The sequence below is a fragment of the Rousettus aegyptiacus genome, unplaced genomic scaffold, assembly GCF_014176215.1.
Source record: "Rousettus aegyptiacus isolate mRouAeg1 unplaced genomic scaffold, mRouAeg1.p scaffold_m13_p_8, whole genome shotgun sequence".
NCBI lineage: Eukaryota > Metazoa > Chordata > Mammalia > Chiroptera > Pteropodidae > Rousettus > Rousettus aegyptiacus.
Window position 1 is genome coordinate 18,472,963 of NW_023416311.1, and position 14,413 is coordinate 18,487,375.

General features: G+C 44.0%; 1 protein-coding gene across 2 annotated transcripts; it reads right to left on the minus strand.

The window, feature by feature from the left end:
• Window positions 1-2,400: 2,400 nt before the first annotated feature.
• SPN (sialophorin) lies at window positions 2,401-6,494 on the minus strand. Of its 2 annotated transcripts, none has more exons than XM_016155123.2 (2): window positions 6,415-6,494; window positions 2,401-6,032 (listed from the first exon to the last, which is right to left on the minus strand). In XM_016155123.2, the coding sequence occupies exon 2, from the start codon at window positions 6,014-6,016 to the stop codon at window positions 4,808-4,810; it is 1,209 nt and encodes a 402-aa protein (XP_016010609.2). In that variant the 5' UTR covers window positions 6,017-6,032; window positions 6,415-6,494; the 3' UTR covers window positions 2,401-4,807. The 2 variants fall into 2 exon arrangements, with proteins under 2 accessions (XP_016010609.2, XP_016010610.2); XM_016155124.2 differs by having other exon boundaries at window positions 6,423-6,476.
• Between the last annotated feature and the right edge of the window lie 7,919 nt (window positions 6,495-14,413).

Consider the following 14,413-nt stretch of genomic DNA (forward strand, 5'->3'; position numbering starts at 1 on the left):
AGGTAATTACTATGTGCCAAGCCCTCGACTCTGAAGCCACAAAGATGACACTTTTACTTGGAAGGGCCACACTCTAATGAATGAGGGGCACCTTCACATAATTACAGCCCAGTTGTTTATGTTGTCATATAAGGAGTGTCAGGAGTGGAGGAGAAATACTATGTCTGTTTGGGGTGGAGGCAGCAAGGGTGGCTGTGACATTTGAGGAGTGGAAAGGGAAGTCAAGATGTGTGTGTTGTTGGGCCAGCTGGGGGTGGGCTGCCTTCAGGCAGAGCGCACACTAATGCAGGAGGGAGTGTGTGGCTTTCTCCACAGCTGACGCCTCCTGGGATCTGGACCGGTCCAGCTAGGCTGTCCTGGTGCCACAAGTTGGGCAAGCAGGTGCTGAGTACCCTAGGGAGCTAAGGCACACAAGCACTCATTTGTAGCGAGTAAATTGTCTCCAAAATACCCTGGGTTCCATTTGTCCAATGTCTCTACCTCAAAGCTCCCTAGAAGAAGACAGTTGTCCACTGTGTAGGCTCCTCAACCAATACTCTCTTAAAATTTGAAAGGGCTGAAGTGCTCATAGTTGACAGGGGTCATTCAGAGTCCCAGGTTCTGCTCGTCAAGGGTCAAGGGTAAAAAATGGAGATGAAGAGAAAATTAGTTGTAAATGTCCATTTTCAGAAATGAAATGTCCTTAGAACCATGTATTGAGGCCCTTTTTCTTTCTACAAAAGTGAATTGCATTAATAGATTTCTCAAGATCTTCCCCAAGCAAATCCTTCTTTCATATGGAATTTTTATTTTGGATGACAAAGCTTTATTTGTAATCATGACTTTAATGTGCACTTTGGAAAATAAACCAGAAACATACATTTTAAAATATAAGATGAATAATACACAGTATATGATTGTGTGTGTGTGTGCGTGTGTGCGTGTGTGTGTGTGAATCCTATTATTTAAAGAACTAGGATGTACTAGCAATTAACATTTGCAAAAGAGAAAAAGTGTTATTTTACTGTCTGGACAAAATAAATATTTTCAGAATTTAAACTATATCCCCTTCTTCCAAGAAAAGCACATGGCATGTTTGGGGCACTAGCTATAAGGAATTTGATAAGGCTGGAGGGCTACAGTGTTGGGTTCCAGGGCTGACCATGCAGCAGTGGACAGAGGAGAAGCAGGGCCGGAAGGGGTCTTATATTCCATGGCAAGGCAGGTGGGCTGTATCTGGGCAGCCTTAAGGAGTACTGGGGTAAACTGGACAGAGTGGTATTTTCGAAGGGCTCCTGGGACCATCACGGGCAGTGAGTGAAAGGGATTGGGATCAGGAAACTAAAAAGGAAGTCTCAGCTGCACCAAATAAGGTATGATGGGGCCTGGAGAAAAGAAAAAGCTTTCAGGGACTGTGGAATTAGCTGGACTTGGCACCGGGAGCAAGAACAGGGAGAGAGTTGGGCTTGATGGTGGTTCTATGTGTTTGTCTAATGATGATACAGTTCAGCTGTTATCAGAAGGTAGTGGTCCTCTGAAACTTTCCTCAGCCCAAATGGGGTAAGGTGAAGAAGCAATTACCATTAATTTATGTGGAAAATTTTTTGAGCATTCCCAGACCCAAAAAAACCCCTGCCAAATCATACCGAATAACACATAAAATCTAAAATAACACTAACATATAGTAAAAGCAGTATCACTCTTTCTGCTTGCTGCAAAACAAATGCCGAATGCTATTTTCACTTTTTGCCTTTTTTTGGTGAAAGCAAAAATTCTCTTCGAATTTCTTCTGGTTAGCATAAGCAAGTACTAATGTAAGTCTTTTGTAATAGTGAAGTGGCCAACTCAAATTTCCAAAAGCAGGGGATATTTACCAGCTGCTGAGGCCCAAACAGAGGAGTAAAACAGACTTACAGTCTACCTTCCTCACTGCTTCCAGAGCTGAATTAAAACTCTCAGGCCCTTCAGAGAATAGCTCTGACCTGCCCTTCCAGCCTCGACCCTCACAATTCTCATTGAACCACAACCCCCCAACCTCCCCAGCAAACACCTTTTTATTAATATTTTTTATAATTGTAAAAGTGGTTGATATTTATTGCATAAAATTTGGAAAAATATAAACAAAATAAAAATCACCCATAAACCTATCACTTTCTAGATAACCACAGTAAACAATTTGGGATAGTTCCTTCAAACTTTTTTCTATAAATGTCTATGCTTTTGCCTTTTTATCACAAAACTAGAATTATATATTTACAAGTTAGTGATTAACTTTTTTTCCCACTTAACATTATATTGCAGACATTTTTAAAAGTTTTTTAAAGTTACGTAGTTACTGAAAATGTTATTTTTAGCAAGTATTTATAATTGCTTTTATTATCTTTTCTTAACCACTGTATTTTAAATTTCCTTATTGTTTCTCTCCCTTTCTTTTCTTGCTTTTAGGTCTTACAATATCTACTGGGTTTTTTTGTTGTTGTTGTTTGGTTGGGGGTTTTTTTTTGCTTTTTTCCCCCCCTCTAAGAAATTAAGGCATTCATTTCATGATTTTCAAAAAAAGCATCTACACTGAGCTGCTCACACTTTCCTTAGTGACTCTGGAGAGTGCGCTTCCCCCGTTTGCAGCCTGGCAAAATCCTTCTTAGCCTTCAAAATCTCTGAGGAGTCATCATTCACTCATTCATTCATTCATTCATTCATTCAAATTAATATTACCAAGAACCTAATATGTGCCAGCACAACAGCCACCAGGAACATGGCAGCGAACATGACAAAGACCCTGTGAAACTTGGAGGAAGCCTCCTAACGTCCCCCCAGGAGTAGTATGTCACTCCCTTCTTTTGGTGCATTCATAAATTTTGCTTGCGCCTCTCTTTGAACACTTTTCACATATGTTGATATTTTCTGCCCTGAAAGAGACCCATTGGGTACCTTACCTACCCTCACCCTATTTCCTGAAGGATTCTCGCGGAACCCACAAACCAGTAATGGTTCAGAAAATGACTACATGTGCTGAATGAACAAGGTGAACCTGGTGGCCTCTAAGTTCAGTGACAATATTTTCTAAACCTGACTTAGGGTACTTGATTTGACAAATCTAAGACAACAGTTGCAGTAGCCCTAAGGGACTTTTGGAACTCACGTCTGCTGTTCTGGGGCTACAGTTAGTTTCAACAGCACCTTGCAAGAAGTGGGAAGAGGCACCCAGACGTGGTGTGGCCTCGTGGGCGCCCAGCCTGGCTGGTGTGATCTGGATTTCCACCCCAGCTCAGCCCTTACCCACGGGCCAGGCACAAGCCCATGGTAGCCAGGTGGATCCGTAGCCACTTTCCAACCTTCTCTCTCTCACTTCGTGATCTGACTCACAGGGATTCTTTCCCTGTCTCCTGCCTCCCCTCCAGTCCAGGCCACATGGCAGTCCCACACATAGGATTCCTATTGGCCTCTCTTTTTGTAGGTCAATCTGTCTGCCCTCAGCCACTGCACCCTGTGACTCAACAACTTCCTCTTTGCAAATTTCCTCTTTACCCTGGGGAAATACCAACTGCCTCTGGTCCATGTGGCCCCCTGGGCTCTGGCCTGGGCTAGAGTCTAAGACAGCCAGCTGGATCGTGTTCCCTCCCCTCCATCCCAGAGCCACAGGGGAAGCCACTGGTTCTGCTGGCCTGTCGCAGCTCCTCGTTTAGCTCACTCTCACTGATTCCCCTTGGAGAAGGGAAGGAGCTTAGAACAGACACACACATTAAACACGTAACAGCGGAGTGTCACTAAGACTTGGCTACCAGGTCTCCTCCCCGCTGCCTCCTGTGTTGGAGAGGCTGTGAGGAAAGGGTACAGTGGCTGAGCTGAAGAACCACACTTGAGTCATACATGCAGTTTTTCTATCAAGCCCAACATCCTTTTATTGGGCTACAGCGTTACATCTCCTACCTCCACCCCCGCCCGATCAAAGGTGAGGGCACACATGTTTTCAGCAGTTCCTCAGGTTGGCGTGTCCTCCGCCTTGGCAGCCCTGCCTACACCCTCCCTCACACCCTCTGTACTCACCACTACCCTTCACGAACATCACCAAATCTTGCCTCTCGCACACACACTGCACCCACAAGTGGACCCATGCTGGTACTGGGGCTTCTGAGAACACCACCCCGGAAACTCTTATCACCTCTGCCCTTGGGAGGAGAAATAACTGAAGCCTCTGGCTGTCTCCATCCATAGGTGGCGGACAGTGTGGTAGCTTGGGCTATGTGCCAGCGTAGAGTCCAGGTGGTGTCACAGGTACACCTGAGAGCATATCTAGATGGCACCACCCAGGCCAAGCTCCAGGCTGGCCTGGCACAGAGCGCTGGAGCCCAAAGTTAAAGGAGGTTCACGGAGTGACCCATTAATACGGTTCTAATCTATGGGGCCAAATGAGCTTTCCGAAGTAATCCTTGATGGAAGCTTGCTGGATTATCATTTCCTTCTTCCTAGACTCCGGTGTCCCTGGGACATCTTCTGAGCAATCGTAGGTCAAGGAAGTTTGGCATCTGGTTTCAGGGACAAAAATGTAGAATAAAAGGTGATGAAGACTAGTAGGGATTGATGAGGAAGTTTCATTCATTCAGTCTTCCAGTGTTCAGCGGGTACAGTCCTTGGCTTCGGTGCTGGGTGTGGGTGCCGGGTGTGGAGGCTGGCTGGAAGTTCCAGGGTTTAGAAGTTAGATGACTAGGATTCCGAGTGAAGATGCTGGTTGACAATGCTGAGTGATGATGAGATTGGAAGTGATGATAGGCGGGAAGGTGATGAAAGCTACAAATAACTCTGACCTCCAGTCTTCTTACTCACAGCGCTAAGGGACCTCCACATCTCCCGCTTCTGGGCCATCAGAAGCAGGGGCCTCCACAGCCCTATCCTCGCTGTCCACCAATGGCTCTTCCTCTCCCTTTAGGCTGGGGGCTGACCCAGCCTTTAGTTCCTCCAGTGCCAAGGAACCTTGGCAAGACTTCCGTCTACCGAAGAAAGTGGTGAGTGTGGGCCGCCGGCCAGACCCCTCCCCTTCGGGGACCCCAGAGCCCATGTCACCACCGGACACCCCTGCTGTTGTTATCACAGCCTCCTCATCTGACACCTGGGCTGGCCCAGCCCAGGCATCTACTACCCCATTGCGCTTTCCACCTCTGCTCAGTGTCAGGGCCCCTGTCCTCCGCTTCTGCCGCTGGCGCCACAGCAGGAGCAGTGCCAGGAGGACAATGACTACAAGCAGGGCCACGAATATAGCCACCAGCCGGGTGTTATTTGTCTCCTGATTTGAATTTGGGGAGAGTCTACTGCCTGTGTTTGGGGAAGTTCCTGGGGTAGTCATGGTGAATATTTTTACCCTGGGGCTGGGGGAGCCACTGGGCCCCTTGGGGGTCTCCGGAGAACTAGTTACCATGGTAACAGGGAGTCCACTAGTCCCATCTGAGGTCTCCAGAGAGCTAGTTACCATTGTGGCTGGAAGTCCACCAGTTGCATCTGTGGTCTCCAGAGAGTTAGTTACCATGGTGACAGAGAGTCCACCAATCCCATCTGAGGGCTCCAGATTGCTAGCTGCCGTGGTGACAGAGGGTCCACTGGTCCCACTGAAGGTCTCCAGAGAGCTAGTTGTCATGGTTCCACCAGTCATAATGGTCATCGTTGGGACAGTAGGGTTGCTGGTTTCATTAGAGATTTCCTGGAGTATTGATGATTTCTTGGTGGAAACTTCCTGGGGGGTTGTTGAATCAGCTACAGGAAGGCCACCGCTGGTAGCAATGGAAGTCTCAGGAGAGGACACATCACTGGCTATATGAAGAATTGAGGAAGGTGGGGAGAGCCGGTGCCCAGTGCTGTCATTTTTCTCAGGGACCGTTGTTAGCATATGGTCGGAGGTCACTGGGTTAAGGTTTAGGGTCTCAAAGATACTTGAGACCAAAGTAAACTTGGGCATCTGCAATGTGGTTGTATCCTTCTGAGATTCTGTGGTCACCTCTTGGGCACTGAAACACCCAAAGAGGAGGAGAAGCAGGGCCATTTCCATGACTAGGAGTCGGGACCTGAAGGTGGGGAAGTTGGAGAAATGGAACACGTAAGGACCTGGTGGAGAGGACCTGACCGGGCCCTTCCCTCCTGCCCACTTCCCTGCCAGCTGCCAGGCCTAACCTGTGGTTTAACGGCTTTTTCCACCCTTGCTTTTATTATCAGAAATAACAAGAACACAGATGCTGGCAGCTCTCCCATCAACCCTATCCCACAGGCCCCCTCAGGCCTTGGCAGTTTGCACTCCAGCAATGGCCACCCCTCCCGGCCTTCCCTGACAATATCCAGGCCCAATGGCTTCTGATCCTCTTTTTCCATCATCTATCAGGGTCTTTTCAAGCCAAAGGTACATTCCCAGGTCCACTGAGACCCCTGCCCCACCAAGCCACATCCCCTTACCAGCTCACTTGATAAGAGCACAGGGCTGGAGCCAGGCCACTCCAACTCCTCCTGAAGCTGGGGCAGGACTGAGCAGATGGGGCCCCAAGGGGAAAGGAAGTGGCCCTGGCTCCACCCACCCCACCCCAGCATCCTGCCCCACCCGCCCTGTTCCCATAGCCGCCCCGCGTTGAGCACCATCACCTGCTCTTTCTGGGGTCTGAGATGGTTCTAGGGGCTCTGGGGTCTCAGAGGAGACAGGTGGGGATGTGGGGGCAGGGAGTCTGGAATGGGGATTTCTGGGTCTTAGGTGAGAAATGAGATGGCAAGAGGTGAAGCTTAGATAGGGAAGGGTATCAGAGTCGAGGTGATGGGAATGTGCACTTGAGAACTAGGGGCTCAGGGAAGGAAATGGGAGGGGAGAGTGGTTTCCTTTGCATTTGTGGTCCCCAAGCTGTTAGGCCAGTACCCAGGGTGGCACTATTTCTTGTCCCAAGGCCTCCTAGTAAGCACTAGGGCAAGAGAAAGTCCCCGACTCTGCTTGGGGCAATGAAAGCCTTTGCAAGCTACTTGCGCTCCTTGATGAGCTCTTGATTTCTCAAGAAGCCCCCAGTTGTGGCGTGCTCAACTAAATCAAAGCATTTACTAAGCACTGCATACACCCTGATCTTAATTTTGTAGAAGACTAATAAAGATGTGGGAATCTATATGGAAAACAGTCTGGAAATATATCTACTAATGTATTAACCAAGTTCCTTAGGATATGTATGAATAGAGGTTCTTTATTTTCTTCTTCATTTTCTGACTTTCCTCTAAGTTGTAAGCTTTATATTTGGTTGTGTATACGGTTTTGTTTTTTGTTTTTCTTTCAAAATAATGAAAACTGATTTTTATATTGTAAATGTAATAATGCACGTGCATGACAGATGACTGAAACAGACTAATGTCAGGGCCCGGGATCGTACCCAACTCACAAGCTAACGAGTAAATCTGACACAAAGACATGAGATTCCTGGGTCAGAGACACAGGAATCCATTAGTCACCACACAACAAGCAGCAGGAGCATGATGTTGGCATCAGTTCTCCTTGCCCCCCGGTCCCACAAAGGGGCTTGCCCCATTGTTGGTGAACACTAAGCTTGGGGAATTTCTCTCTTTTTAAGCAGGTGGTAAGCAAGCTTGCTCCTTGTCCTGAAGGGAGACATTATGTCATCCTTCAGAGTTACTCACTGCAAACACAACCTTGAGAAACAGCCTGGATATAGAGTGGCCAGGACTTTGTGTTCTTGGCATACTAGCAGGAGTATGCAGGGATGCTCAGGGCCACAATGGATTGCCTCTCCAACAGTCAGGAGAGTAAGAAATGGCTCCATACCGCCATCAGCAGATAAACGTACATAACAAAGTGTTTACACTTGCATGTATTTCATTACATTAGATTTTATCATTATATATTGTTCTGTACTTTTTTTTTATTGAGCTAATGAGAGAGTGCATGCGAGTGAGAGAGAAGGAAGGAAGGTAGGAAACTATTCCATTGTCAGACTTTTAGGTTGTTTCAACATTTTGCTTTTGCAAACAGAAAAGCAGGAATAATTGCCTGCAAAGCAATTGGAGGTTAAGAAATTATTTTAATTCTAAAAAACCAACAAAAATGTTTGTAAGACTGCACAAAGTTTCCCAATTTTTCCATCTTTAAAAAAAAATCACTAAAGCAAAATTCATTTTTGACAAAATCATCATTCCAACCAAATTGTTGCTGACAAAGTTCCCAAACTCAATATGGAGCCCCAATCCTGGGGAGACTTAAAAGGATGTAGATGGATCCAGCTCTAGCCTGAAGCCCTCAAGAAACAGGGTCTGACTGGCATAGTCTCTCCCTCTGTGGATCCTCGCTCAGAGGGAGAGATGATGAAAATGTGAAAAAAAGGAGGTCGTTGCTCTCAAGACATCACAGAAGAGCAATACTCTGGAAATACTCTTAGAAAACTCTGGTAGCAGCAGTTTGCTAAGTACAAAACCAAAGGTTCTGTGTGTGATTCCACCCATTCTTCACAACAAGCCAGTTTTACAGGTGAGAAAATCAAGGAAAGAGAGGTTAAGCAAGCACTTAACATTCATTTAGCATTTACTCTTTGCAATGACTTTGTGAGATATATGTCATTACCCTAAGTTTACAGGTGAAGAAACTGAGAGGGCAAATAGTTAAGGGACTTGCAGAGGTTCAGACAACCAACAAGCGCTGGAGATGAGCTTCAAAACCAGGTTGGTCTAAGGGCCCAAGGCCAAGGCCAAGGATAAGAATCTCCCGAGTAGTACCAGAGTCTGACACTTAATTATTATGCTGCATTAAGAGACATGCTTGTGTGTAAATAATTCAAATAATAGAATACTTGCTAAAATAGGAGCTAGATTCACTCTTAGGGAGTGTGTCTGGGAAGACTTTAGAGAAGCAATGTCTAAAAAAGCTAAAGAGAATAGGTATTCTTCTCTTTCTCCTATACCCTACATCCAATCCATCTGTAAATTCTTCTATCTCTACCTTCAAGATGGGTCGAGTAGCTGACACCCAAATCTTGGCTTCTAAATAGCCGGTTCTTGAAAAAGAATCAGGGCTCCTTGGAAAACGGCTTATTCCAAAGCTGGGGCAGGAAAAGTACAATATGAGCCTGGAACATCTTGTTGCATCAGAAAGTATGGAAGCACTCAAAGAATGATGGTAATCTGTCAAAAGAACAAGAAACCAGCCTGAAGGAGTTCCCCCTGGCCAAACTAGAGACACTCTGTGCATCAAAATCAATACTGTCAGTGATCAGTGAATGCATTGAATAAAGAAAGAACCCATGAGTTCATAGTGCTTCTGAATCATACACAGAGTGAAGGAGGAAGGGAGGGAGAGTACAAGGGAGGAAGAAAAGTAGGGAAAGCTCTTTTACTGTAGCAATGCCAACTAATAATTGAAGAAAGACCGTGGAGTTTAAAAATGACCAATTTACAACCACCACAATAATAATTGATTCAGGTAAGGATAGATGTTAAAACCATTGGGTAAAATTAGGGCAGCAAGGGGGATTGCATATAGGATATTTTTAGTTTTAAAATATCTCCTCACAATATATGTATTCATTACTAAGGAAAAGTAGCAACTTCAAGGTGGAGAAATCTAACAGACACCATCTTAAATAAGTGATCAAAGTTAGCATCACCGGTAAGGGGACAAACTACCATCAGGTGGCTCCAGATATGATGCACTGAGAAGGACACAGCGTCATTTCTGTGGTAGTCCTAGTGAAAAATGTATAACCTGAATCTAATTGCTAAGAAATATCAGGCCAATCCAAATTGTAGGACATTTTGCAAAATAACTGGCTTGTACTCTTCAAATTTGTCAGTATCAAGAAGAACAAAGAAAGCCTGAAATATTCTTCCAGATCTTAAAAAGAGTAAAGAGATGTGACAACTAAATGCAATATGGGATTCTGGAATAGATCCTGGAAGATGGGAAGGATTGTTACAAAGGATACCACGGGGACAACGTCAAAATTTGAATGTAGACTGCAAAGTAGATGATTGTATTAAATTAACATTAACTTTCCTGAATTTGATAAATATATTATGGTTATGAAAAAGAATGTTACGGGAAATACATGTTTGAAGTATTGTAGGAGTGAAGGTACACAATGTAACTTCCTCTGAAATAGCTCTATAAAATAATAAGAACAATAAAAATAATGAGAGGAGATAAAAATAAAGCATATGTGGCAAAATGTTAATGTATAGTGAAGGAGTTTCTGGGGTGGTGAAATGTGGAGATTTGAGGAAAATGGCACATGCGGAGCAGGCGTGGAAGCTCCGCACCCTGTCCCCATGCCTTGCCATAGGCATCTCTTCCACCTGGCTGTTCCTGCATTATATCCTGTTACAACAAGCTGATAATCTAATATATTTTAACACTTTCCTGAGCCACCATTTCCCTCAATTCATTTAGCACCAGAATTGATTTTTGAGAAGAGCTCAACAATGGAATGAAAAATAGGAATGAATGACTGCTAAATCTTAATTCTCTTCTCAAGTGCTCATAAAAAAAAAAAAAAAAAAGAGGAAAAGGCCTCTAGTCAGTGGTCATTAACAAAAATGTTGAATGGGATCATCGTGTGCCCCAAGAACAAAGAGGACCCGGACCCTGAGAACTAGAAAGCTTTTAAGATGTTTCCAGATGCAATACTGAAAATGTAATTCTACTACTCATTTATTATTTGCTTAGTCATGGCGTAATGGGACATGTTTTAAAAAAGGGAGGGTAGTAAAGCTATGTGAAGGGCCTATTTATGGGGGTTCACTGTGTTAATGTAGCGTACTGATACGGCAACATACTGAAAAATAGAATGATCCAAAATCTGACTACTCTTCCCCATCTTCACTGCTATCGTCCTGGCCCAAGCCTCATCTTTCAAACTGCTCCAGTCTCCCTCTGTGTGACCTCATCCTCCTTGAGGCTCTTTTCCACAGAATAGCCAGAGGGACCCAGAGCAAACATCTGATCCTATCCATCCTCTGTTCTAAACCCTGAGACAGCTCCCAACCCACTCCAAACAAAAGCCCAAGTCCTCAAAATAGCCAACAAGACCATACCGAATCTGACCCTCCCTCCCTCTTCTGCCTTCATTCCCTCTGCTGCTGCCACCAAGGCCTCTGTTTTGTTCCTAGAGAATGCAAGCCTTGGGGCCTTCGTGCAGTGTGGGCCTGCCTAGAAGCCCCTTCACCCCGATATCTAGATGGCTCCCTTTCTCACATATTTTTGCACAAATGGTACCTTCTCAGTATGGCTTTGTCTGGCCAACCTTTTTAAATTGTACCCCTTCCCCCTGGCCTGAATACCCCACCCCCTACCCTAGTTTTCTCTCCATAGTACTTCTTACTTTCTTATATATCATATCATTTACTTTCTTAATTTGTTTCTGTCTTTCAGCCCCCACTGGAATGTAAGCTCCATAAGAGCATGGGCGTGTGTGCGTGTCTGTTTGCTGCTGCACTACCAGCACCTAGAAAGTTCTTGGTACACAGTAGGTGCTCAGTGATGTTTATTGATGACAGAGTTCTCTGGCTGAGAGAAGGGAGTGGGCGTCAGGCTGAAGGACAGTCCCAGCAAAGGCAAGGAGGCCAGAGAAGGGCTTTGAGCACTGGGTGTGCCTGTAGTTGTGAAGGCCCCGCCCAGCCTGCAGACCTCCAGGAGGTCATCCAGGGTCATTAGAGGTTTGCATGCTCAGGAATAATACGAACAACTTGAGTTTTGTGTAGATAATACCGCTTTCTTCCCCAAGTCCCCATTCCCACCAGGGTTAGGGCTTTCAGCTCTGACCTTCTGCGGGATCTTTGAGGGGCTATTTCCAGTCAGACACTAAAGCAGATAGGATCGGCTATAAGGAGCAGGAGGCCAGGAAAGCCACAGGAGTCCAAGGCAACTGAACTGCACCACCTACTGTCTGTATGGCCTTAGGTCAGTCATTTCATCTCTGCCTCAGTTTCTTCATCTGTAAAATAGAGATACTAATGCTATTTATCAAAGTTCTTGGGAAGATTAAATTAGATAGTGTGGAGGTCTTTAATGAAAGCCTAATTAATAATAACTGCCGTAGTAAGAGACAAGTTTTCAAGTCCTATTCTGTCCCTCCAGGTCAGACTCCAGACAAGATTTGGCTTTGCTTTGGGGCCTAGGAATTTTTCTTGCCATCCACAACCTCTCCAGGAAGTGGACTAACAAAGCAGGTAACCCTTGTCCTCTGGGGAATTTCCATCTAGTCAGAGCGAAGTTTATGTACTGATCTATTTACTGAACATAATTGTTTCTTAATTGTTATCAAAGTAATGCATATTATAAGCACAGAGGGTTTATCATGAGTGGCAAGTCATGGTCCTAGAAAAAAAACATTTTTAATAGTTTAAACTTACTCTAGTCTCAGTTCTTCTGGTGAGCCCCTATCCTTAAACAATATGCTCATTCTGTTATTTCTTAATAGATCCATTTTGCCTTCTATCATCTACTGACTTTCAGCTCAACAGATGAGCATCGGACTCACTGGCCCCACCCTACCTCCTAGGTCAGCTACATCCCTCTTTTTAGGCCTTGCAACTGAAATGTTTTGTTACTTTAAATCATAGCCTTCTGTGGTCATTTTCAGTATCCGTTGTCAGGTACAACAGCACAGTGGTTGAGCAAGTAGACTTTGGGGCCACTGACTGAGTGTGTGACCCTGAACAACAAATACAAATTTCCTGTGCCTCTGGTTTCTCATTCGTGAGAAGAGGTTAGCACTAACATATCTGACTGGCAGCCTTATTCTGAGGTTTAATGAGCTAGGACATTGAGAGCTTCTGGAACAGTGCCAGTAATCCCAACCCATGTAAACCTTAGCCGTTATAAATTCTTGATTGTCACTTTGTGGCTTCCCTTCCTTTATGTATACATTTACTTTTATAATGCTCAGGGTAGATAATACTTGCATTCTCTTTTTTTTGCATTGTCTAGAGCTGTCCAATACAGCAGACATCTACCACATAGGGCTATTTCAATTTAAATTAATTAAAATTCGGTTCCTTGGTTGCAACTAGTCAGGCACAGTTCAAGTGCTCAAAAACCACGTGTCACTAATGGCTAGTGTACTGGATACCACAGAAGTAGAATATTTGCATCATCCCAGAAATTCAAGATTGGCACTTTTTAGTTGAGTTTGAGTCTAAAAATGGAAGACTTCGTTTTCTTTTCTTCTTAAGATTATATAAATATTGTTTAGTGCATAGCCAATAATTAATGGTGGTTCCTTTTCCTTAATTATACATCTTTGAATTTTTCCTAGAGTTTCTAATTGCTTTTTCCTGCTTCAAGTGGCCTACTTGTTCCCTACCTCTTCCTTTCTACGCAGCTTCATCCTGGGACTGGTGGATTTCTCTCCCAAATGAGATCCTGTTTCTTGCACCCTACTTCCTTCTCTTTCATGGCTTATCCCCTTGTTTTTCTTGGAGCACATCCTCAAGTCATTTTCTAAAAAAAAGACCTCCTTAAGAAAAAGGTAAACTTTCTTAATACTTTTGCACCTAAATGTGTCTTTATTTTATTCTCACACTTGTTTGATGTAGAATTCCAGGCTAAAAATTTTTCTTAGAACCTAGAAGGTGTTCACTCATTTTCTTCTAGGATACAGATACTTGATTTTGCTGATGGAAAGTTTGATGCTAATCCAAGAGTTTTTCTCAAAAATAAAAAGGAAAAACTTGAAAGTCTAGCTTTCAAGTTGGAAAGCCCTGCTCCAATACCTGAAGCTTGATTAGCTTTTTATTAGCTCACTCTCAAGTATGAATAAACTTTAAAGAAATGCCAGACATTCAAAGAAACTCTGCAACATGAAAGGAAGGCACTGAAATAAACCAACCCCATCATCTATTCCACCTCCCTTCTTCCAAACAGAACCCCAGTTTGTTCAGAGGCCCACCCTCCATGCACATCAGAGACACTGACTCCTACTTCAGCTTCAGGAGAAAGTCTGATTAATCTAAAGTGATCACTCCCACCTCTGCCCATGATTGGGTCAGGAAAGGGCATGTGACCTAATTCCAGCAACAGAGATGCAAGAAAGAGAGGCTTCTTGGAAAGTTCTTCCTTATTTTCAAAAGAAAACCAGAACTGATGGTCGCCAAATGAAAGGGAGGATGGGGGGCTGAGTGAAAAAGGTGAAGGGATTTAGAAATACAAATTGTCATCACAAAATAGTCATGTGGATATATAGTATAGAAAATACAGTCAATAATATTGTAATAACTACAAATGGTGCCAGGTGGGTATTAGACTTACTGGGGTGATCACTTTATAAATTATATAAATGCCTAACCATTATTTATGCTGTATACCTGAAACTAATATAATACAAAATGTCAATTATAATTTAAAAAAGAAAAGAAATAAAATAAAATAGATATGATGCTTACAAAGATTTGGTAAAGAAAAAAGTGAAAAATGTTATACTCT